This window comes from Mauremys mutica, chromosome 6 (genome assembly GCF_020497125.1).
Source record: "Mauremys mutica isolate MM-2020 ecotype Southern chromosome 6, ASM2049712v1, whole genome shotgun sequence".
Classification (NCBI taxonomy): Eukaryota; Metazoa; Chordata; order Testudines; family Geoemydidae; genus Mauremys; species Mauremys mutica.
In genome coordinates this window covers 100,902,364-100,929,450 of record NC_059077.1, presented here as the reverse complement: position 1 = coordinate 100,929,450, position 27,087 = coordinate 100,902,364, and the positions used below count along the sequence as shown (strand labels likewise).

Genomic DNA, 27,087 nt, shown 5'->3' with positions numbered 1-27,087 from the left:
CTCTTACTAGCATTTCCAGGTTGATGTCCTGTTACTAATGATAAATCAAAATATAGATAGTCAGCCTTCTCTATCCCTTTGAAGAGGGTTCCAGGGACAATTGCTTTTCTGGTATTCCCTGGCAGCTTGTCTGCATTGGTGCTATGCTGCCCATGAGTCAAATGGATGGTGTGAGCGTAACAGAAAAAGTGTGAAGACATAGGATCTCCATACACTTAGGTTATATCTATACTACTGCCAGCTCGACACTCCGGGGATCGATTTAGCGGGCCTAATGAAGACCCACTAAACTGATGGTAGAGCGCTCTCCGGTCAACTCCGGTACTCCACCCGGAATGAAAAGAGTAAGGTAAGTCGACGGGAGAGTGTCTCCTGCCAACCCAGCATGGTGTAGACACCACAGTAAGTAGGCCTAAGCTACGTCGAATCCACCTACTTTATTCACGTAGCTGGAGTTGCGTAACTTAGATCGATTTACCATGGAAGTGTAGATATAGCCATAGTCTGAGAATGTTCAGCAGATCCCTTAGGCCAGTGGTACTTGGGAATGAAATTCCCCCCTCTTTCTTACACACACTGTCAATCCAAACCCTCTGTGAAAAAGCTTTGTTCATTCCTTCCCCTTCCAACACACCCTTTCCTGCTTTCTTTCCCCAGGAAGGGGTAATCCCCCTCTGGACGTGAGTGCTCTTATAGTTGTTTTAACAACCTCTTCTTTGTGAGTCTTTGATTCTAAGAATGTGCAAGAGGCCCACTTCTCACATAAGTGTTCATGTTCACATGTGGTATGTAAACCCATATAACTGGGTATTATGCTTCGCTCTAATGAAGGTCAAGCTCAACAAACAGGTCAGGAAACTCAGTAACATTCTGCTGCCATTTATCATTTAAAAAAATTTCTGGTGTAAACCTCACGTTTTCAGGATCAGGTGACATGCCAGACCCAGAAACTTTGGAATCCTAGGCATGCTTTAACCACGTTAACATTTTTCACTTTATATAATAGATCACTGAGCTCATTTCCATTAAGATCAATCCCGCAGTCCTTACTCCGGTAAAAGACCCAATGAGCTTCACTACATCACAACATTTTTTACTTACATTCATCTTATCTTAGAGGTTATAAAACTATACATCATTCTCTGTGTTTTACGGTATGTTTGTATTTACCACCAAGCACATCTTTTTCTTTTTCTTTTTTTTTTAATTAAAAAAAAATCCAGTTTCAGGTTAAACTTACTGACACATTTTTCATTAGCTTTTGCTTTTAGCACCAACCTGCTTTTAATTTTTACTTTCTTTTAAAAATGTTAAACCAAAATCAATATAACCTCTTAGGATAACATTTTTAATGGCAAAAGAAAGTTCTCAGGCAGGGAAGGATAAGCAGCATTATTGAAATAAGTGAGTAGCCAACATTTCCTGTTCTAATTTAACATTTTCTGTAGCACCAGAAAAGAGCCTGTACAATGTATTAAAAACAATACTTTACACCTAACTATACACACAAGAGCCTATCCTCCCCGTGAGGTGCACAGTGCTATGTACAATACTCCCATTAATGTTAATGGGAGTTACAAGCCTGCACTGAGCAGGGAAATTCTCCTCAAGTATCTCTGTTTACTGCCTGTCTGATCTATTCACTCACAGTTTTAGACTTAATGGGTAAATTCCCAAAGCCCGGCACAATGGCTGAACCTTCAAAAATGCATTGTGCACACATTTCCCACCCATGCAGTTTTTGGGTATGTCACTTGCTTGGGGCTTTGAATATATAGCCCACTGTTACATACAGTAATTATACTGCTCATTTCAGCTATGGAGCTCTAATATATACATTTATTTGAACTTACAGTTAGATGGATACTTATTTAAATTCTCTTATTTCTTTTTCTGCAGACGGTGTTTAAAGCTGTGTCTACACTGCCCTGCAATTTGGATTAAAGTGCTCACCAAAATGCTGCACTGTAAATCCCCCATGTGGGTGCAAACTAAAATGTACCTACTTTGCAATAAGATAGTCCTGTTTGAAGAAGACTACGTTAATGCAAAATAGGTACCTTTTAGATCGCCTCCACAGTGTCCACATGCAGGGGAGGGGTGCAGGATTTTGGTGCGTTCTGTAATTCACACCCCCAACAGTCCAAACTACAAGGCAGTGTAGACAAGCACTAAATTAACCTGCACCTGATCCTGGGCCAGATCATCCCCAGCGGATCTGCATGCAGAGTGGGCCTTCTGTGTGCAGATCTCCCTCTTATTGTATAGAACAGGGGGAATGCCACCTTGATGGCACTAACCCCCTTTGCTGCTGTCCCGAGTCAATGCTCCTTCACTGGCTCGATGTTTGGGGCTGCTACATTCCCCAACAGAGACTAGGGACTTGCATATGGAAATCTGACCAACTTGGAATGATTGTCTCCATGTCTTCTATTTACCAGCTGCAGTGGACAGTGGAGCACCAGCTACTCTTGTAGCACAACTGCTTGTCTCATCATGGAAGGGTTTTTTTTGTTTGTTCGTTCACCCAAATCAAAAGGATTGGGAAGAACCATAGTCTCAAAAATCTCATACTGCAAATCATCCCAGCAGAGGAGTACAGTTCAAAAAAACTCCACAAGACTAACCATGTAGAGTTTTACTTCCTTCCTACTTACTTCTCTTACTGACAATCCCATGCAAGGGAAAATCTGGTCCTGTTAGGGACAAAGTACCTACCTATACCCTGAAGAACATATATTAATAAAGAATAATTATTGTCATGTGGAAAAAATAGCAGTTTTGAATGTATTTTCAAAGGCAAAGAGTTCTGATAAATGTGAAAATAGGAGTGTTCTTTTGTATAGCATGATAGATATGAAATGTTGATTAATAATGTTAATCAAAAAAACTTTTATACAGTAAGCCCTTTTATTTTAAACAAATTCATTATTGGTTATACCTCAGATAATATTTAATCCATACTATTTATGTTTTAACAAGTATTTTTTTCAATTTAGAATGCAAATAATGAAATCACTAAACACTCAACCACCATTAAGTCTCTGAAAAATGAAGCCCAGGAAAAAGAAGAAAGGATGCGGGAACTACAGGAAAAGTATGTTCTCTTCCTCTATCTATTGTGTTTGGTGCCACCCAGTGGCAGATATGTGATTATTCCAAGATTAATCATTTCAGATCCAGACTTTCTGAGAGAAACCTCTCTCTCTCTCTCTCTCTCTCTCTCTCTCTCTCTCTCTGATAAATCTTGCAAACTGTTCAGGCTTTTCAGAAAATCAGAACAGTATATGCTAAGATCACATTTTGTATAAACTGATGAGTGATTAGCTGGCTACAATGTCTGCACTGTAATAAGAATATCTAAAGTCAGAATTCAGACTCTAGAGTGGACTTAGTTATCCTTGATGTAAATCTAAATGAATGCCTCAGCACTGCTAAAAGCAGTCTTTCAAATACAGTAATTCTTTGCCTTGGGGCTAGGAGACATGTCAAGGTTTAGATGCTTAAACTGGATTAAATATCCAGTCTTATATTTGTAAAAAGTGCAAAAGGACAGTTGTGTTTGTTTATATTTGAATTGATTAAGATTTATTTTAACTTTGGAATTCATGTATATTGATTTTGACATATACCACTGAGATTTCCCCCCCTAGCTTCATAGTATAAAAGCAGCTGTAGTGCTGTTCTTCAGTTATATTTAGGATATAAATATAACCTATTCGCACATTTATGAACTTCATGTCTGATCAAAAGTTTTTTTTAAAAAAACCAATCCAACCATCCCCAATTTTTTATTTTAGAGAATCTGTATAATTTTCCTTATTGATACAATTTGCTCACTTCAAATAGAGAAGATTATTTAAAAACACTTTAATAATGTATACTTTCTAGTGGTCAGTGCCTTAAGAAAAAAAATAAAGAAGCCTTCTACTGTTGTGTGTAGATTTAGATTAAAAATATTGGTACTGTTTATTATATTGTTTTTATGTAACACATACTACATTTGCTTTGCCAAAAGTATTCCACGTAGTCACTCAAATAATACTAATGTGTCAATACAAACGTGAAAATAGATTGAAGGAATATATTGTACTATAGTTTTCTTGCTGATTTCATATGGTATTGACATGATATCAGCAATGTTTTATGTATCAACATACTGCTACCATTCATTTTGTTTTATATAGAAAAAACAGTCCAGCTGTATGAACATATTCAGAAAATACTCAATGTTTAGATTTAAAATATTAATTTGTACTCTAGCTGGAAAAGCATTGCATGAGGCATACATTTCTGCATCATAAAATTTCGAAGATGAAGTGTGAGTTTGATTTTTCAAGAGGCTTCTGTTAAAATACTGCTAAATTATTTTATAAGATTTTGCAGTTTTGTAAAAGAAACGACAGTGTGGTTTTTCAGATGCTACACAGTGATGCAATTTCCCTTTATTACAGTGTATTATTGAGTTCCAGAAATGGAAATGTTTTTCTCTTTTTTAAAAGAATTCTACCAACATAATAATTGGAAAGTATCTGTCACATAATAGTAACTGTTTTTTTCTTAATTCATTAAAGTTTCTAAATGTTTTTTTCTGAACAGCTGCTTCTCTTTTATAAATATGCACTAAAGTACTATTGTTGTGCTTTCACCTTAATACAGTACAAATCAATGTAAAACTGTAAACCACAATAAAGTGGAACCTTTGAATTAATAGGACTAGGACTGTTAGTTAAAAGATTAAATATACTAGGTTGTGCTTCAGGAATAAAATAAATTGCAACTATTTACACCACCATTCTTGGAAACTAATCAAAAGCTATATGAAAAATACTTAATGTACATGAATTCATTTTAATTGTTTAAAGTATCCATTTTCTAACTATATTTCTTGATAGTGTGCATACTGTGATTTTTCCCCCTTATTTCAAGGGTTTCTCGAATGGAAAGGGACATAAATATGAAAAGACATTTGATAGAAGACTTAAGGTCTCGTCTGAAAGCAAACCAGGAAACTGAAAAAACCTTTAAAGAAACATTAGAAAGTTTTGAGAAAAAGGTACCTCTTGTTTGTTGTTAATATTTATACCAAAAATAAACTGCTTTTGATTTGTAGAAGTTATTCCAACTAACTATACAAATAGAACCACAGTTTTAAGCATATAATATGTTTCATTAACTTATTGCAATTCTATCTGTTTTGGGTTTATATGAATTTGGTACATGATGGTTGCATTGATTAATTGTATAATTCACCATAATTCAATGTATATACATAAGAAATGTAACTAAATAATGAGAATATATAGAAACTCAGTGTTGATATTTGCTGTATGTAGCCTTGATGGAATGTCTGACATTTTACAACATTATAAAATGCATTGGAGATCAAACAAGGATAATTCTATACACAAAATATATTGACATATATTTTCCATCTATTTTAGTTAAATTTTTTAGTATTTTAAAAAATATAAATTCCTGCTTGTAGTGCAGTATTATCAATAATTCAAAATTCAGGTTTTATCACTTCATATGTTGTTTCTATATTAATTAAAACTTACAGGTCAGCATTCAAATGATTGTTTTTTCCCAAATAGCTAAAGGCATTTCATGGAAGTTGGTAGATCTTAGATGTGATAGGACATCTTTTTATAATATCCATACAGTGCATTATCCCTGACAAAGAGAGCAGACTAGTGGGTCTCTATGAGGTTATACAATGTATGACCCCAAAATAGAAATAAACAATTTGCCGAGCAAGGCATACTTTTATTCTCTTAGAAAGCGAGTGCTGACTGAACGGCTCATACAGTAGTCTGTGCTTGCAGTCATTAAGCATTGTCAGCTCCAGAGAGAGCTGCTCTCTTACCCCCAGTGCCAGAGATAAGGTGTCATTAAGGAATCCTCAACCAGAGAGAGAGGGATAAAGTGAGGAAAGAGCAAGCTAAATACCTGGTTTTGTTTTTAGAGAAAATAGTTTAGAGTTCAGTGTAACGCTTTGCTCTTATGCATTGCTCTTTGAGCATTTTCAGCACCCCATTTTTCAGCTTCAAAAGGGTCAGAGCCCATATATTTCTATTGTTATTTGTAGAGGATGAAATTGAAAAATATAACATTATCTTCAATTGAAAATCAGAGAAATTCACCAATACTATATTATCTGTAGGACTGTGTGATTAATACAATCTGCCATCAGAGTAAAGTGATTTTCTAGGAATATTCTTTTATTTCAATTTAGCTTAAATCACTACTCACTACATATGACAAAGTTATAATGAGTTATCCAGAAGACTATGCACACCATCACATTGTAGACAATTACTATTTTCTCAGCTAAGTTTTGATTTTATGCCTCCCCCCGCCCCCGTGATTAGAAAGATTTGAAACTATGGCTTAGCTCATTGTATTAGTGAAACATGTCTAAAAGCTACAATCCAACTAGTAAACTTAAGAGCTTTTTTTATTCACATATCATACATGTCTAGGCTCTCACTCTTTATGCAACCATTTTACATAAAATAATCTATGGGTGGGTCAGTAACAACTGCTTATTAAATGCGTAGGGTGAGTGCTGGAAATTCTACCAAGTTTTTAGCCTAAATACCAGTTTATATAATAAAAACAAAAATAAGTGTGCTTGTGATTTGGTTCATGTTTGTAGGTTTTCTGTCTAAATAATCAAATTGCCTGTGGTTTTACTTCAGGTAAAGACATTGACTGAAGACTGTTCAAACAAGAAAACATCAATTGATTCACTAAAGCAAAGGCTTAATGTAGCTACAAAAGAGAAATCACAGTATGAACAGATGTATCGCAAGGCTAAAGATGAGTTGGGGAAAAAGGTATATTATTAGAGTGTTGCTGGTTAATGTAGAAAAATTTATTGCCTCTTTTTCCTTGACTTTTTCATGCACAGTATTATTTTTAAAAAATGAAAAGTTGCAAGGTCAGCAACTTAATTTTTAAAAATACTTATAGAAGAATATAAAACAGAATAATAGTAACATCTCTCTATATAAGATTCTATTTAGTTTGGCTTGAAGCTATGTTACCTTATTATTACTGAAAATTCAGTCCCTATAACATATGGATATAATGTATATAGAGTCTGTGAAATTGAATTTTATGTATTATAAATGGAATGTCCCATAATGTTAACTAATGATGTGTATTTTTTAGACTAAAATTACATCACAACTTTCTCCCAGTACCAGTTCTTTTTTCATGTTTCTGTACTTCAGGATCTCAAGCTTACCAATCTAGAAGGTAAAATGATTGAAGCTGAATGTGCCATGACTGAACTTGAGACTACTGCATCGCAGCAACTCCATGGCTTGGCAAAGCAAAGTGGGCAGGCACTGGAAGTAGTGCAGAAGAAAATGCTGCTGGCCAATGACAAAGTGGAAGAATTCATAACATTTGTGAAGGTTGGAATTTTGTTTCTCTTTTGATCATTTGACCAGACACCGCCACAAGTACAAGTTATGCAAGTGGTCTTTTGGGCACCATACTTCAGTGTGTCAGCAGGTCCAGAGTGGGAGTAAATCAATGACAGCCAAGTCATCAGCTATCAGTATAAGCTCCCACTAGTTGTAAGGCCAATCTTTGTCTATGACTGCCTGTGCTGTCTATCCAAGAGAAAAAATGCCCTGGTGGTTCTATTTCAAATGGGTCTAGAATTGGGCTGTCAATTAATCACAGTTAATGCATGCAATTAATGCAAAAAAAATTAACTATATTAAAAAAATAGTCACAATTGATTGCAGTTTTAATTGCACTGCTAAACAATAACAGAATACAAGTTTAAATGTATTATTTTATTTTTGGGTATATTTACGCATTTTCAAATATATTGATTTCAAATACAACATAGAATACAAAGTGTACAGTGCTCACTTTATATTATTATTTTGATTACAAATATTTGCACTGTAAAAAGATAAAAGAAATAGTATTTTTCAATTCACCTTATAAAAGTCTACTCAGTCCTACTTCTTGTTCAGCAAATCCCTAAAACAAAAAAGCTTGTTTACATTTGCAGGAGATAATGCTGCCCACTTCTTGTTTACAGTGTCACTTGAAAGTGAGAACCGGCGTTTGCATGGCAGTGTTGTAGCCGTCATTTTGCAAGTCATGGCACTGTTGTAGCTGGCATTGCAAGCTGATGTTGCAACGTGCCAGATATGCTAAACAGTGTTGACTTGTAGGCTCTAAAGCAGGGGTAGGCAACCTATGGCACGGGAGCCGAAGTCGGCATGCGAGCTGATTTTCAGTGGCACTCACACTGCCCGGGTCCTGGCCACCAGTCCGGGGTGCTCTGCATTTTAATTTAATTTTAAATGAAGCTTCTTAAACATTTTAAAAGCCTTATTTACTTTACATACAACAATAGTTTAGTTATATATTATAGACTTAGAGAAAGAGACCTTCTAAAAACGTTAAAATGTATTACCGGCACGCGAAACCTTAAATTAGAGTGAATAAATGAAGACTCGGCACACCACTTCTGAAAGGTTGCCGACCCCTGCTCTAAAGTTTACATTGTTTTGTTTTTGAGTGCAGTTATGTAAAAAAAAAAAAAAATTCTATATTTGTACGTTGCACTTTCACGATAAAGAGATTGCACTACAGTACTTGTATGAAGTGAATTGAAAAATACCATTTCTTTTTTTTACAGTACAAATATTTGTAATAAAAAATAATATAAAGTGAGCACTATACACTTTGTATTCTGTGTTGTAATTGAAATCAATACATTTGAAAATGTAGAAAAAGGTCCAAGAATATTTATAATACATTTAAATTGGTATTATATTATGGCTTAACAGTGCAATTAAAACTGCCATTAATCACAACTATATTTTTAATCTCATGATTAATTGCGATTATTTTTGTAATAATTTGACAGACCTAGTCTAGAATAGTGAATTTACATCTTTCATGCATTAAAGAAAGTAGTTCACAATCTTTAGCTAGAATAAAGCACCAAGTTTGCTGCTTACATGAACACATTTTTATGATGATTTTTGTAAATGTGAAATGAGATATCTAGAACAAATTGATAAATTAAACAATACTAAGTTACCAGGACCAAATGGTATTCACCCAAGAGTGCTGGCTAAAATAAGGAACATCTGCATTAGCTCTAACCTATCCATTTCTAGTTTCTCTCTACATGTATCCCAGGATATTGGAGTCTGTTTTCACTTATGGTGTAATTCTGGAGTAACTTCATTGAAGACAATGGAATTTCACTGGTATAAAACTAACGGGAGAGAAGAATCAGGCTTAAGAGCTTGTTCCATGTTCCCCTTTTCTCTATAGAACAGTAGTGGGTGGCCTGACAGGGTAATCCGCTGAGGGGCTTGCAAGGCAATTTGTTTACATTGACCGTTTGCAGGCACGGCCGCCCACAGCTCCCAGTGGCCGTGGTTCACTGTTCCCGGCCAATGGGAGCTGCGGGAAGCGGTGCAGGCCTCAGGGAGATGCTGGTTGCCACTTTCTGCAGCTCCCATTGGCCAGGAATGGTGAACCATGGCCATGGGAACTGCGGGCAGCCATGCCCATGGATGGTCAATGTTAACAAACTGTCTCGCGGCCCGTCAGCGGATTACCCTGATGGGCCACGTGCAGCCCACAGGCTATAGAATCTCTTACATGACTCCAGTTACCTTTTTTTTTGAAGTTTGCACTGTCTCTTCTGTTCTCTTCAGGTGGCTGTCAGTTTTCCATTCTCTTCATTTTTTTACTTTGGTGTTTGTCCCTCCCTCTTGTCTCAATACTTAACTCTTGTCACGGGATACTTGTCTCCATATGAATGACTCATCCAGTTGCAGTTATCTCTTGTTTCTTCAATTTAACCTCTTTGTTTGATGTCTTACTCTGGATCATCACTTTAGCATACTAATTTGGTCACTCATTAAACCTAACTTATTTTTATTAGTGCAAACACCACACTCTGTCTCTGGCATTAATCTCTTGATCTGTTTATTCCTTTTTCTCATCACCATCTTTCTCTTTCTCGCCTTTATTATTACTTACTTTCTCTTCCTGAGCCAGAACACTCCTCCCATCATATGATCCTTTCAGGACCTCCAGTCCATCCGCCTATTCTCAATCTTTACATTTCAGCCACCTTATTCTTCCCCTTCTAATTTCCCCCTTTCTTCTGTTTGCTTCTTCTCTCCATCCTCAGCTCTCCCCCCGCTGCTCCTCCCCACATATTTGTTTGCTTTTACTTCTTTCTCCCTCCAACCTACGTCCTTTGTCTTCTCTTACTTGTGTTTACTCCTCCTCTTACCCTGCAAGGTGCCTCTAGTGAAAGGGACCAGACTGAATTCCTACAATATAATACAAATTCATTCTTTCCCTTTCTTCAAGTCTATTTTCAAACATTCTAAACAATCCTACTTCTTTGGCAAAATTCTGTGTGTTTACCCCTCCCTTCGTCCCCCATATCTCTTCTATATCTTACTTTCTCTCTATAAACTCTTATTGCAGGGGCTTTGTTTCAGTTCTCATCCTTCTCAATCTGCCACTTTAACACAGCCAATCACTCTCTTCTCTGCTTATTTCTCCTACCTTTACACCTGTTCCTTGATAAATCCCTACGTGCTCTATAATCGTGTCTCCCCGGTTTCTCTTTTCAGTTCTCGTTCTTTCTGTCTACTCCCTCCTTAGTTCTCTTTGTGAGCTTATCTTCTCTCTTAGTTTCATCTAAATCTCTTGAGTATCATATTAACACATGTCTTTCCCTCTGCCCCAACTGTCTCACCAAGTCCCATTGCTTCTTCCTGCAACACATCTCTAAAACTCATCTTCTTCATCCCCACTGCTGAAATACTTGCCCCGAAGCAGTCTCCTACATAGCCTCCCTGCCTCTCATCTCACCTCCATTCAATATATGCAAAATGTCGCCACAAAATAATACTCTTCATGCACTTTGACCTCACTGCCTACACTTGCTTCCTCTCATATTTGGCAACTTAAAGCTTCTTGTCTTTGCTTTCAATTCACTCCACATCTCTATACCTACCTACATCTCTTCTCTTCTCTTTCATTTCCTCTCAAGCCCATCTCTGACAATCCCATTTGTATTCCTTTTCCACTTCCATCTTCATGTTTTTTGCCAGGCTGCACTTTATGCTCTCTCCTTGTATGCAAATCAGCCATCTTTTCTTCTTTCATCTCCACTCATGTGAGTCATTCTTATGTGAAGCCTTTAATTGTGTTTTAGCCAATAGGAAAATGTTTGCATTTTTCATAATGTACCTCAGAAGCAACCTACAGCAGATTACCCAAACAGAGCACACACAGACTTGGACCTCACGACAGTATATTCACGAAGAAAAGGTTTAACGCTCCCTACTGAATTACCAGGCAGGAGTCTAATTAAAGGAATGGGTGGCATATTATGCACTCGTAACACCTATTGCCCATTATTTAGATGATATAAATGACAGCACTTAAAGTTTGGACTTTCAACATATATATCACTTTATAGCTATTGCATTTTCTATATTTGGTTTAGATTGTAAGCTTTTGGATCAGGGACTGTATCAACGACTGATAACAAAGAAGTTAGGGGTGGTACGTGCATAATATACCACCCGTTGCTTTAATTAGGCCCCTGCCTGGTAATTCAGTAATAAATGTTATGGAATGTTAGAATAATTTCTTCATGAATATATTGTGGTGAGGTCCAAGTGCTGTATGTTACTCATTTGCTATAGTTTTCTTCAGAGGGACAATATGAAAAATTAAAACATTTTTCTATTGACTAAAACACAGTGAAAGGCCTCACATAAGAATGACTCACATGAGTGGATATGAAAATGGAGGAAAGAGTCTGAGATTGTACGAATTGGGAATTAGTGACTAAGTGGCTGGTTGTATTGGAGAGATTCCTGATATTTGGAAAATGTTCTGGGCCTATTTGGTGATCCCTCTGCCTGGCAAAAAAGCAACACACACTCACACTCCAGTTCATGGACCCTCCCACTCAGGGAACCATCTCCTGGAGAAGGAGGAAGTAAGAGAAATCCTTGTCAGCGACTCTCAAAATTCTCCAGGAGCAATGGAGGAGGAGAGAAAACTCTACACATTCTCAATGGTACCTTCCTTCTGGTGATGTTTCTTTGCCTCCCCATACCCGAGGCGTGGGCGACCTGGACAGTGATCCTCTTCAACTTCCTTCATTGCTGGGTCTAGGATATGAAAAGAACACAGGCCAATAATGGTTGCCTAGATATGATACAGGATGGGCCTGATGATATATGGCCAATATTTATCTCACTGAACAGAGCTACTCTTCATAGCATTCATGAGATTTATTGTTTGATTTGTTCATCCTTGGTAGAAGTGGACAGTTGAACTTTCCCACCAGCAAGAGGACTTGCACGTTCATCAGCCATGTCTGCATCAGAAGATACTAAATGCAGTGGGGAAGTGCGTGGAATACAGTGGCTAAAAAATGCTTAGGAATGGACTAGCCTCCATTAAATAAGAGAACTAGCGATTACTACACAGACGAAATCCACGTAATTTAAAAAAAATCTGCTACTGTTAGTTTGTCCAAAGATCACTTTATTAGGTTACAGGGACAGCTTAGAAATGAGAATGGTTATTGTACCATTTATGTAAATGAACGCTATCAGTTTTGCTTTGAAAGTGAACACCTTGGACACGGCTGTAAGTTGATAGGAAATATGTTCCCAATTGGGAACATTTAAAAGCCAGAAGAAAACCATCTGGTCCATTAAGCATGCTCTTAATTGTCATCACTTTATCTAGAAAAAATATCCAGTGTGATTCTTTTGTATTGTGCTGTAGCAGGTGATGGAGTCTGACAAGCTGTGTTCTGCCTGAATCAACCAAATACGTGGTTAAAGGAAAGCAACTCAGTTTGATGAAAATCAGTATTTTCATTTGCAAAACACAGCCCTCATGGAGTTTTATAAATGGCAAATAATGCAGCAAAAGCCCTGCAAGTGAGGATGCAAAGCACAACTTGTCTCTCTTTAAAAAAAAAAAAAGAAAGAAAGAAAAAAAACGTACCATTTTAAAAATCAAATACAGATCAGTTTTTCTGCTAGGAGTGCTGGTTTCAGGAAAAAAGAGAACCACCGCTTTTATTAAGAAACACCGACAGTTGATGGTTCTGAGAAGAAATTGGTGATAAATTAAGTTAATCTCCATCAGGATTACTCTGCAGCTGGGATTTAGGCAAATTCAATCAGAGACCTGAATAGTGTCAGTGAATATCTATTAGACTGTAAACAGAATAATAGGCTCTGTGGATTTTAATGAATGAAGTGAATGGCTGAACTCCTACTGTTTAGGGATGGCATATGGTTAGTGATGCATACAGTACAACAGTATAATGTAAATGTCTTAATGGATAGAATCTTGATTAATAAAATTGAAGGATAAATAGAGAGCTTTTCCTTACTCAACATTTTCTATTATTTTTAAGCTGTAGAAAAAATGATTTTACTTGGGTTTTTATCTCTATAACAGATAAAGATGATATGGATGTAGATAAAACATCTAGAATATTATTTAACATTTTTTGTCTTCAGCCGGCATCACAATTTGGAAGAATTAGATTAAATGTTCGATTCTATGTAACAAAATTGCAAGGTATAACATATTTCAGCAGCTGCATGTGTAATCCTCCTGAGTAAATGTCTGTACATCTGATTCACATAACTAATGTTGAATCTTATCTCGTTGTGTTACAGAGTTACAGTAATGCAACAATGTTGTCCAAGATTATAGAGCTGCTATAGTGAATATCTAAAGTCCTATATAGTGGCTTTTGAACAGAAATCACAAAAGGACATTTATATATTCTTTTGGAACAAACCCATCAGAGAGTTTGACCAAACTGCAAATAAATCTCAAAAGCCAGTGGTAATCATGTTACTGCTGCAGTGGTGGACCAATGGTTGTAGTTGGAGTGACTGTTCATCCTGCAGCAGGTGAACAGGTCAGAATTTGCAAACTATGGTGACTGTGTTGCAGCGCCTATTCTGTCAGTGGTGTTCCTATGAGAGGTATTCAGTGTTTGCAGGGGCATAATTGATAGCTATTTTTCTGGACACTGTTAGGGTTTGGCCTAAGAAAATATCAAAGCTGGGGAGAGTGATTGTGTGTGATGAGGGCTGAAGATTGTATCTAAAAGTCTTAATTTGGAGGTAATATCATTGCATCATCTGTAAGTGGCGAGGGGTCCTTGTAGTGGCTCCTTTATGGACTGCTTTGCATAATTATTTCAGTTGATTGGAACAGCTTAGTGGTAATGCTCAAAAGATGCTCTTCAGCCTTTATATATGCTGTGTCTTGGGAAATTTTTCTTTGATGAGTTTAGACTGGGCTATCTCTGATAAGCTGATGGTACCTAGATGTCTATAGAGTTCTTCCTGGATTCTGAAAGGGACAGAATTTGCTTGAGCACTATTTTAACAACATTTTTGTTTTGTTAATGCATAAATGAAGATAAATCCTACCTGTCCACAAGTCATTCTGCTAACTGAGCTAGGAAAGACATATGAGAAGAGTAGCATTTCTATAGTCTTCACAGTTCTTAGTGGGGGATTGCTTCAGAGGGCCACTACAATTCATATTTGGGCACTATCCTTCACCACTGGTAAAATTAAGTGATCACATGCTAGTTATGATGAAGACAGGTTTTTACCATCTCATGAATGTCACCAGACTTTGACCCCCTCTCTGGTATGTGAATCATGATGCCTGCCTTTGACACCAGTCAGATTGTTGTAATAGGTTCCATATTAGTCTATTAAAACAATCAACCCTAAACCCTCATCTCTTGTCAGTGTCTACTACTGTGAGTGGTTTATTGGGGTGTCAGAGGGGATTCTGCTTATTCTCCATGTCACTCAGTGCATTGGGTGTGTATTGGTGATTTTATAGTTTTGTTTTTACTATTTAAAGACAGTTTTACTCTGGAAAATGACTGCAAACTTTACATTTAAAAATGGCACTGTGGGATTCCATGTTACTGAATGTTATTGATTCCAGATCAGATATGCATAATATACAAGTCAAGGAGTTTGTTTTTTAACCCTGAATTGCCAACTCTGCTAACTAAATTCTTCCTCCTCAAGCATAATCTCCAATAATAAACATGCTGACGCCAAGTTATGCTCTCAGTGACATATGTACAGGGCTGTCTGGGGTGGGGGGGCAAGTGGGGCAATTTGCCCTAAGCCCCAGGCTCCGCAGGGGCCCCCACGAGAATATAATATTCTATAGTATTGCAACTTTTTTTTTATGGAAGGGGGCCCTGAAATTGCTTTGCCCCAGGCACCCTGAATCCTCTGGGCAGCCCTGCATATCTATAGCTTATTGCTGTCATGCAATTGATTTGTTTTGTAATGACATAACCCTGATGTAAAAAAAGGAATAGAATCCAACTCACTCTCCCACCTGAGTTTGCTCTATAGTGCCTAACAGATTAAAAAAAAGTAATAAAAGCTCTTACTGTAATCACTAAAGTCAGCAGGTATGACTCTGAATGCGTACAGGGAGCAGATCTTTGGAGTAAGAACGTTATTTTACCTGGTCATTCTTTTTAGACTAGCACTGTACTTTAAGACATTTAATAGGCTGGCTACCAAATATCTTTCTGAGATATTTTTATCAGCTCATTCACTTAGATCTGAGAGTTATGGGGCTTTGGGAGCCAAAGTCTCAATAAGACAGGAGAAGTGCTGTTTAGATCTATCATTCCATACCCCCCGATTTGTGGAATGCTCCCCCTCCTGATGTGAGCAACGGCAGAATTGGCCTCTTTTAAGTTAGGCTTGAATTTAGTTTGCTTTAGGTGCCTATTGGCCCTCACACAGTGAGTTTATTTTCTATTTTTTATGTTTTGTGGATGTCTGTGCAGAGAAGCAGCATGGGCTAGTGGATAGGGCACTAGTCTGGGGTCAAGAAACCTAGGTTCTGTTTATGTCTAGGTTTCTGACTTGCTGTATGATGTTGCCTCACCTCTGTGATTCTTTAATTAGAATGTAAGCTCTTTAAGGCAAGGGCTGGATCTTATTATGTGTGTGGGCCCCTGATCTCAGTAGGGGGCTTTGAGCACTACTGTTTAAAAATAGATAATCATAGTAATATTTTTGTGCAACCTTTAAATGAACATCATTATTCTAATACAATTTACAACTGTCTAAATTACAGGTAAACCTGGGGTAAATGAAGTGAGAATCAGCTCTAAAATCTATTATCGTGTTACAGTAAAGCACAATTTACAATATATAGGACTTGAAGATCATAGCTCAGTGGTTTGAGCATTGGCCTGCTAAACCCAGGGGTGTGAGTTCAATCCTTGAGGGGGCTATTTAGGGATCTGGGGCAAAAATCTGTCTGGGGATTGGTCCTGCTTTGAGCAGGGGGTTGGACGAGATGATCTCCTGAGGTCCCTTCCAACCCTGATATTCTATGATTCTATTATCATAATTACAGCTCATTTCACATAAACAGCATTTTGGGGTCATTAATATATTTTACCACCAATATTCTGTCCAGTCACACTGACTATATGCATTTAAATTCAGATATTGTTGTCTAGTGCAGAGTAAGCTAATGTTTGTTTCTTCTTGCTGGGTCACAAAACATGGTGGTTGTTCTGTAGGTTTGGTGGCAGGATGACAAAGAACTATGGAGTCTTTACTGATGTTACTTAAGAAAAACATGAGCCTGAAAACGATCTGACCTATAGTCTAAATTCCTTGACCTTCTACTCCCTACTGTATATCAAGCACTAAAATTATTGTAAAGATTAAATAGCATCTGTTACCAAATACTCCTCTTGTCAAGAGGTGTCTGACCTCCTGTATTCTAGGGATGAGTTGTCCATTTGATACAACTGCAGTGGGAAGGGGCTGTGCCCACACATCTACTCTGAGTTATATTACAAGAGATACCCTGAATATATTGAACTTTTAACCTCAAGACACACGTGGTAAGGATAAAAAGGAAATAGAAAAAACAAAGTAATTATCAACATTGGCTAAGAAATCTGGCTGGGGTTATAACAGAACATTAGCAGCAAAGTGAAGGATCAGATAGGAGAAAAAGACAATTGAAGAAACTCCTGTATACAATTCTTTACATAGATTCAGGTTAGATTATAACTAGCCATTCCTACCTGTTTATTTAACTCTGGTTTGTCTTAAAATTTGAAGTTGGTTACAATAAATGATTTAATTTGTATTGAACTAGTTAATCGTTGAACAATTTTTAGGAAACTCGGCACAGTGTATTTAGTGTCCTTGAACTGCTAATCTTGAAATTATTCAAAAATATTTTAAACTGCTTATTCCCTGTAATTTTCCTCACCTGCGACTGCTTGAGAGAAGTCACTTAGAGGGAAAGATAGTTAAAATGATGTACTCAAGGAATAAATTATGGCTTTATAACTCTTACTTCAACTACTTGGATCTTTTTACCTTTGTATTATGGAGAAATGATATGTAGGCAATAGGGTGACCAGATGTCCCGATTTTATAGGGACAGTCTCAATTTTTGGGTCTCTTTCTTATATAGGCTCCTATTATCCCCCACCCCCTGTCCCAATTTTTCACATTTGCTGTCTGGTCACCCTAGTAGGCAAGCAAGGTTGGATGGAAAGTGAAAAAACTATCAACAAAAAAGGCCTGATTCTCCTCTCGATTGCCCCAGTGTGAATCAGGAATAAGTCCACTAAAATCAGCACAGTTATAGCAGTGTAAAACTGATTTGAGATCAGAATTGGCCACAAAATTCCACACACTGAAATTTCTATTTTCTGTCACTACAGTCACTATTTTTCTTCCTTTTTTTCTGTTATAATATTAACTGACTTTTCAGGCTACATTTTTAAAAGGCGAAAAGTTGAGATCTGTGCTCCAAAACACTGTGCATGAGTACGCCTGCATTTCTTTTGTGAAGGAATGTATAACAGGTTGTTGTCAGCCAGTTTATGTGAACAAGGAAGAAAGCTCGATAGTATAGAGAAATACACGTGTATTTAGTATTTAAATAGTATTTAAAACTATTTTTGGCAAGTATTTTTGGAGAGGCAGTTTGGTCTATGGATAGGTGCCAGTGGCTCTGCCACTGTCTTGGTGTGTACCTCTGCTATCCGTCCCACCCTCTGTCTGTCTTGTCTATTTAGAATAGGTTATAAGCTCTTTGGAGCAAGGACTGTCTCTGTGTTTTTACAGTACCTGATCTAAGCTGGGGCCTGTAGGCGCTACTATAATACGAATAATAATACATGATAATAATAGTAAAAAGAGGCATTCGTTTTCTAAGTTTAACATTCTGTTCTGCAACATTCAGATCATTTTCCTCAGTGAAAACTTCCCTCATGCTGTTATTTTCACAGGAGCCAATGATCTTCCTGTTTCATGGAAGGTTTTCTATTCCATTTCTGGTATGTGTGGTGGGAACAAAGCTTTGGATGACTGTCCACAAAAAAGTGCTCATGGGTTATAAATGTACATTGTTTATATCTAGAGGTAACCAAGGAATTTGCACTGAAATGAGATAACCATCAATATGTATTTTAGTATTGTTTAAAGCTATTAGTAATGCCTTTCAGTTTCCTTAGATTTTTAACTCTGTAGTAACTGTATATACATACAGTTGAATGTTTTCTATCTATATGTCAATCATTTTACATTGTTCAGATTGCAAAGAAAGGAGAGACACTTCAATGATTTTTTTATTGACAACTGAATACTGTAATATCCATAAAAAGTGATATGTCCAAGTTGTTACTCTTCTGTTGAAATTTCATGGGTAAAACATTTGCAGTACAGTGTTTCTGTTGTACATATGGGTCAAATCCTGCTAGGCTTTCAAGTATTGCCTTTGCATGTGTAAATGGGTTGTGTGCTATAAGGTTATACAGATGAAATTCTGCACAGTCTTCTGGACTGTGCATGCTAGTTGATCTTTGGCTGATCATCCTGTTTATACAAAGCCTAAATGGAAGAAAACCCTTCCACCTCAGCAGTTGGGATTTGTGAAATAGGTTTGGAAAGTGAGGCACGCATATAAATGAGGCTGCATGGCTCCAGGAGGAGGAAGAGGAGGATAGACGTCTCTCGCCTAGTATTTTCTCCCCAAAAGATACATTATTTCTAGTGAGCTGGAAGGGACACTGGGGTGGTTTTATACCTTGTCATTGGAATGGGATATCTGCCCCCAATAGATGGCCTAAAATAGAGGGGAAGAATTGGGAGGTAAGGGGGGACTTCCCCAGATTGCCATTTGAGGAGAAACCTTTGCCTCAGAAGGCTCCACATTTCTCCGTGGCTGCACTCTATAAAAAAATCTGTCAGGCAGAAGGACATCTTCCTGTGCTGCGTATACTCCTTTAAACCACCCCCATCCCCATCAGGCACCCGTGTAAGGCCATCATTGACATCACCTCCACTTTTGAATGAGTAATACTACAAAGGACTAGGGAGTAGCCTTCACAGTTATGCTTAATCAGGAAATTCTCATACTCTCTGTGGCTCAGCAGCTGCACAGACAAATTCTCATTGAATAAAAACCTGTTGTGTATTAGTGTGAAATATATATTTATCATCAAAATAAGGAAAGAAGTGAAACCTCAGGAGTGGCAAGGCATCATGTTAATGGTGGTGAGGCAAATCTCCTAGTCCTTATTCAGGACTCCTATTAAAATCCTTAAACTCCTGGCTCTGTGGATTTGGGGAAAGTGATGGATGTGATATATCTTGACTTTAGCAAAGCTTTTGATACAGTCTCCCACAGTATTCTTGCCAGCAAGTTAAAAATGTATGGATTGGATGAATGCACTATAAGATTAATAGAAAGCTGGCTAGATTGTCGTGCTCAATAAGTAGTGATAAACGGCTCGATGTCTAATTGGAAGCCAGTATCAAGCAGGGATCATGGGGTTGGTCCTGGGTCCAGTTTTGTTCAACATCTTTATTAATTATTTGGATGATGGGATTCATTGCACCCTAAACAAGTTCGCAGATGACACTAAGCTGGGGGGAGAGGTAGATACGCTGGAGGGTAGGGATAGGGTCCACAGCGACCTAGACAAATTGGAGGATTGGGCCAAAAGAAATCTGATGAGGTTCAACAAGGACAAGTGCAGAGCCCTGCACTTAGGAAGGAAGAATCCCATACACTCCTACAGACTAGGGACCGAATAGCTAGGCAGCAGTTCTGCAGAAAAGGACCTGGGGATTACAGTGGACGAGAAGCTGGATATGAGTCAACAGTGTGCCCTCATTGCCAGGAAGGCCAACGGCATATTGGGCTGTATTAGTAGGAGCATTGCCAGCAGATCAAGGGAAGTGATTATTCCCCTCTATTCAACACTGGTGAGGCCACACCTGGCGTATTGCATCCAGTTTTGGTCCCCCCACTACAGAAAGGATTTGGAAAAATTGGAGAGGGTCCAGTGGAGGGCAACGAAAATGATTAGGGGGCTGGGGCACATGATTTATGAGGAGAGGCTGAGGGAACTGGGGTTATTTAGTCTGCAGAAGAGAAGAGTGATGGGGGATTTGATAGCAGCCTTCAACTACCTGAAAGGGGGTTCCGAAGAGGATGGAGCTAGGCTGTTCTCAGTGGTGGCAGATGACAGAACAAGAAGCAATAGTCTCAAGTTGCAGTGGGGGAGATCTAGGTTGGATATTAGGAAACACTATTTCACTAGGAGGGTGGTGAAGCACTGGAATGAGTTACTTAGGGAGGTGGTGGAATCTCCATCCTTAGAGGCTTTTAAGGCCCAGCTTGACAAAGCCCCGGCTGGGATGATTTAGTTGGTGTTGGTCCTGCTTTGAGTAGGGGATTGGACTAGATGACCTCCTGAGGTCTCTTCCAACGCTAATATTCTGTGATTCTATGATTCTACTCTATTGATACTAATGAGAATACATTTTTGCCTGAGTAAATAGAATAAGATTTATACTGCCTAGTAACCTCTTGTAGGTACAGAGCACTCTATAAACAGATAATAAAACAAAATCTCTACCTGACTTAGCTCACAAACAGCAAGGGGAACAATATAATAGAAAAAAGGTGAGGATCATCATTGGATGACTTTGCTTAGCCACCACCAGGGAACAGGCTGTTCCAGGAGTAAAAGGGGTGGTTTGAAAAGGTGGTGAACATCCAGGAGTGGGAGGAGACATAGAAATTGCCATACCAGATCACAGCTGTGGTCCACAGTGGCCAAACTCAGGTGATTCAGAAAGCCTGTGGTGGGCCTTTATGGAGTAACCTGCCCACAGAGAGTTGTTTCCCAATCCCTGGTTGGCTTATATGTACTCTACATTACAGTTCCTTCCCAGGGCTTCTCTGTCGTGGCGTAGCTATGTGTTGCCCTCCATTCAAGGCTGTAACCAGCATGCATTTTAGAGTCTGTATAAAGTATAACGCTTGTATAAAATATTTATTTGTACAGGCCTTACATCAATTGAATTTACTGTATAATATCTGAACACCTCAAAAATATTAATGTATTTCGCCTAACAACTTTCATTTGAGGAAATGTTAGTGTCTCCTTTTCTCAGAAAGAGAAATTGTGGCACAGAGAAGTTGCCTCATGATATTCATTGTAGATAGGGAAGGTCTAGTTCCATTTTACAGAAGAAGAAAACTGAGGCACAGAGAAGTTCTTAAGGCCCACATTTTCAGAAGTGGTCTTAAATATGCACGCCCCAGTTTCTGGGTGCCCAGCTTTACAAACCTAGGTCTGACTTTCCACTGAAGTCAACTGGAGCTGTGAGTGCACAACACTTTTAGAAATTAGGTCCTAGATGTCTAAAGTTAGGCATCTAGATTCAAGAAGTCAGCTTTGAAAATGTACTTCTTAGTGATTTGCCCAAGGTCAGCCAGGATGACTTTGGCAGAGCTGGGAATAGAACTCTGAAGTCTTCTGTCCCAATATTGTGCCTTCACCACAGAACCATACCGATCAATATAATGAACAAATTCTATTCAAATACACAAAAACCTTTTTAATGTCATTAAGGTTTAAATGTTAGTCACCAGAAATAAGGTAATGCAAAGTCTGAGTTACCGTTGAAATATTAACAGGGCCATGTTGCACATCTTGAATGTTTTTATAGTATATATCTTTTATGACAAAAAGAATAAACTATTAAAATACATATTTAAATAGTGGACTAGAAAACATTACATGATTTGCAACATAGTTAAGATAACACAGCTTTTGGAATCTTAACTTTTGCATTTCATGACTCTGGTGATTTTTCCGGGCTGTGTTGTTTTAGAAAGCAGAGGCTCATTTATGCACTCATTGCTTGCATAGTTGCTTCCCTACATTTGTGCACATGGTTACCTTGACTATGCATATAAATCAAGGACTCCACATGCAAGTGATTCTTCAGACAGCTATGGGGTCGTTTATGTAAGTAATCATGGTAAGTACCTCCATAGTTGTAGGCATTGAGGCCATCATCAAGTACCATTGCAATGGTCCAAGATCAACTCCTGTCAATTGTAACATTGACTGTTTAGCAGATTGAAACCCCCCAGCCCTTTGCATGGGGAAAATCCATAGTATCTACTCCCCTACATGGGAATAATCTTTTCTGAATAGGGGGAAATGGGAAGTTTTATTATTATCCAATCAGTGTTTGTCAGCCTTGGTCATGGATTTACTTCTCAGTGTGGACACTTTACCATACATGCCAGTTTTCAAAGTTACACCATTTCCAAATAATCTCTGTGTAAAAACGTGTGGCCATTTTTAAAAATAGGAAATGTAATATTTTCATCCTTGTAGACCTCAAAAATGGCAAAAGATACATTGCTCAAACTTTAAAAAAAAAAGTCACCTTAGAGACTAAGAATGGAAAATTTCACCCCAAAAAATGAATGTTTCAGAAAGTTAGGAAAATATGGAAACAAGGTTTATAATGGAAATTAGTTTGTAATTATAACTGCAGGGGATGTTGTACTACATAGTTATAAGATTTATATAACTACATGCAGCTTATAGCTAATGTGACAATTCCTCCTGCTTAAAAAGGATTGGAGATTTAAACTATTGCATTATATATAGCTGGCCCAGTAGCAATTGCACTGATGTGTTGTAGAGCCATTTTCAGGAATTAATCAGGAATTCCCACTCCAGTCGGCTGGTAGAAGCTAAGTATGTCCCACAGGAATAAATCTGACAGTAACGTCTAAGCTGGGAAAATGACTTGAGCAAGAAAATAGCCCCTAGATTTGAGACAAAGGAAAACAAAAAGAAAGAGCAAGTACTAGCATGGCTAATACTAATAAAAGGTGGTGTCATCAAACATGAATACTACATGAAAGGCATATCCTGCATTCACTTCAGCAGGTTTGGCTATAGGGCTGTCTCTTTCAAAATATTTAAATTTGTAAAGCATGCAATGGGAAATGCTTGATTAGTTTGGAACCTCAGACCAGAGTAAATCTGAACCTTCAGTACAGTCTGTATTGGACTTTACTGAATTAGAGAACAGTGTTGCTACTCAGTTCAACACACTTTGCTTCAACACAAACCAAACCCCGTTAGAAATTGGTTAGCTGTTTAAATCAGTTGGACAGTGGCTTCCTGGGCTCCGTTCGGATAGGTCAGCGCTGCATCTGTGAAATGCATCTGCCTCAGCCTGGATCCACAGATTTTGTTTAGTGGGGCTCGTGCTAGCGTGCTAAGAATAGCCATGTAGTTGTGGCTCAGCTGGGGTTCAAGCTCTCAAGCCTGCAGGGATAGCGAGGCCTGAGAGCCTGAGCTGCAACATTAAAGCAGTGCCTACACAGCTACTTTTAATTTGGCCAGTAGAGAATAGGGCCCAGTTCCCTTAGATTCTTTTGAAGATCCCATGCTCTGACTTCCCCCCAGCCAGCTGGCTGGTCAGCTCTAGAAATATTATGGAAATACATTGTCTCAAGACATTATATTGAAAATACCACAGGAGCTGGAATCCTTTTGCTATTTTTGACATTGGACAGATTGGAATACCTGTTTTGCTGTCATTGTATGCACCGCACCTTGTCTACACTTCTGGCAGCGTGTAGGGTACAGACACTACACAGGTAGCTACACGCTGCAGTGAAAGCAGGCTGAGTCCACCCTTGTCACTGTGGTGTGCAGCTACAAGTGGCAGTGAAAGACTCTGACAGTGGGGAAAAGCTCTTGCAGTGGGGAAATGCCAGAGCTGTTCTCCACTGCTTCCCCCTGCTAGAGCCTTTCCCTGCTGCTGGAGCCTTTCACTGCGGTGAGATGAGGCTCCAACAGCAGGGAGGCAGCGAGCAACTACGCTGCTAAAAATAGAGATGTAAACATGGGAAGAACTGCTTGGGCAAGCAGAGAGCCGTGTAGGGTATATACACTAGGGTTCAGGCGTGTAGGGCACTCTGCTGCACTCTACTCACCTAAGCTGTCCCTCACCGTCCACTGCTGTTTATACCCGTGCTAACTAGGCGTGCAGTGCCTGTACTCTACACCCCACCGTAAGTGTAGATATACCTTCAGAATCCGTGTTGGGGGAATGCAAGTTTTGTAATAAGGATAGTTTAACTAGTTGTAGCAAAATACTAAATTGTGAAAGTAACAGGAAGATAATGAATAGATCTTGGGATCAGAGAAATCTGTTAAGATTTGTTTCAAATACATTAACAGTGTTTTGATTACACTGAAGGCTGAAGAGTACTTTACCCAAAATGCCAATAAACAGGCTTCATAATACTGCAATCAATTTTATATGAGACTAAGGTATTCAGTGCTTGTTAGCTCTGAATATGGAAAGAACTTTCAGGAATTTATCAGCGGCTGGAGAAAGATAGTTTATTAAAAATAATCCTGGATATGATGATCAAAAGAAAACCCTTATTCTCCAATCTTAAACGCACCCAGGATATTATTTGTTGACAATTGCAGTCCTAATGGTTGGCTCATGGTGCCACTTGGGTACACTAGGTGGATCTTCTGACAGTGAGCTACCGTTGTTCTCTCAACTCTCCCCCATTGGTAATTTTTAAATACCACTCATCTTTCTCTGCATCTGACAAAGTCACACTTGAAAAAAAATCACTTGTGTTGTCAGCCCGGTGGCTTAGCGGTAGTGCTCTGGGATGCTATGCCATTGAATCAGAGACGTTTAGAGATGGAAAAGATCTATTAGGTCATTGAGGCCATCTCTTGGTCACTGTAGGGTGTTTCCTACTGTATATTTTCTTGTGTTTTGTCTTGTTTTATATATTTCTAAGTGATGGGGCTCACACCATGTCCACATCCCTTTGGGAGAGTATTTCAGAAATTAATACTATATATCTAGCTGTCAGGAAGCTTTCCCTGATAATCACCCCAACTTTTCCTTTTCTCAATTTTATCCCAGGATTCCTAACTAGTAACCCCCTTTAGACCACCCTAAATAGCACCTCTTCTTTTTTGCCTCTTATATTGAACTATCTTCACATTTTTTAAATCATATCCCACTTAGTTATCTCTTAGCCATGGCCTGCTCTTCTCCGAATTCCCTTGAATTTGTCAACATCTTTCTGGTACATATGAATTGAATTCCAGGATGAGCACAGTAAAACCATGCTTGGTTTGGTGTGAATTATTTAATGCTATCTTGTCAAGATCAGGCATCCTACTCTCTAGCTTAAAACTAGTTCTAAATGTTCTCAAAAGCAGAAAAGGGAGGCTAGAGCTGAATCTTCACTGATGCCCTATGCTTTTAAAGCTTGGATTTGGAAACTAATCTCTTATATAGCCTTCCTTTGGGACCTGATCCTCCTTCCACTTCAGTGGGAAGAGGGTCAGGCTGCTTATGTACATTCTGAGCTAATAGCTTTAAAGTATATACAATCAAAAAAGTGACTACCTGCTCAAACCAGCTTAGCATAGACTCTAATGGCTTGGCTAGGTCCAGATGATCAGCCAGCTGTGTATAAATCACAAATCCCAGTTTAAACCTTGACTATAAAAATGTGCAGGATGTACATCAGGTACAGCCACCAGATTGGGGGGTGGGGGGCTTCTGCTCTTCACTTACATGTGCTTTAAGTCTGTGGCCACTAATTAGCAGACTGATAATCACTACTTCTGGTGACTGGGGATTGGAGAAATGAACAAAGAAGGAAGGAATTAATAAACACAATTTGAGTGATGTCATTGTGGTCACATGGTGGGAAGCATAGTGCCCACTTCTGGAGAAAAAGACAACTTTCTGCTACTTGATGTGACAACCTGCAGATCAGCTTAACTGGTACCATTGCTTGAACACAGTGGGGCAAATCCAGTCCTGGTGTAACTCCACTGAGATCAGTGAAGTTACTCTAAAGGTGATTTTGTCCCATTTAATCTGAAAAGGGTTGAGAGTCAAATCAGTGGTATCTGTATCAGTCTCTTTGCTGGCTCTGTGAATATGCTTTATGTTAAGGGGAGTGATGTCAGGTAATTAGTTTTAGATACAGCTAACAAAAATATGAAACAGAATGACCAGATTAGGCAAAATTTTGTTTATTTTCCATATTGCATCTACTTCATTTTTGTTTCAGACTTTACTATTTAAACAGTGACCAAAAATGACAAGGAATTCCTGTCCCCAGGAGCTTACAACCTAAAGCTTATCTTTCATCGCATTTGCACTTTCACAAAACTACAGCAGTGTATTTATCTCTCTCATATATTCCAGGCCTTAACCAGAGAGTTACAGCATAATGTACAGGAGTTGAGAATGCGAATCAGACATGCTAAAAAAATACAAGAAGAGAGAGAATGTAACAGGTATCTTTCCAAAGAGTCTGTCCACCGAGCCCAGTCTTTGGCAGCATCTATCCTTAATATTTCAAAGACTGACCTAGCGGAGATGCTAGATACAGAAGATGATGAGGTAAGCTATTTTAAGGACTATTTTAGGATAAAGGGAATATCCTTAGCTGGTGTTAATTGGTGCAGTTCCATGTAAATCAGTGGCGCTACTACAGTTTTCATCAACTGAGGATGTGGCCCAACATTTTTATTTATTTATTATTATAACTAATATAGCAGTAGCACCCAAGAACTCTCAATTGTAG

General features: G+C 38.3%; 1 protein-coding gene across 5 annotated transcripts in view; it reads left to right on the top strand.

Moving 5' to 3' along the window:
* The window catches only part of CNTLN (centlein), a 268,961-nt gene that overhangs the window by 228,990 nt on the left and 12,884 nt on the right, over positions 1–27,087 (top strand). For all 5 annotated transcript variants that reach the window (XM_045021860.1, XM_045021859.1, XM_045021864.1 and 2 more), the window contains 5 exons: positions 3,000–3,097; positions 4,930–5,056; positions 6,705–6,842; positions 7,242–7,427; positions 26,706–26,903. In XM_045021860.1, coding sequence (XP_044877795.1) covers positions 3,000–3,097; positions 4,930–5,056; positions 6,705–6,842; positions 7,242–7,427; positions 26,706–26,903 — 747 coding nt within the window. The remainder of the gene's footprint in view (positions 1–2,999; positions 3,098–4,929; positions 5,057–6,704; positions 6,843–7,241; positions 7,428–26,705; positions 26,904–27,087) is intronic.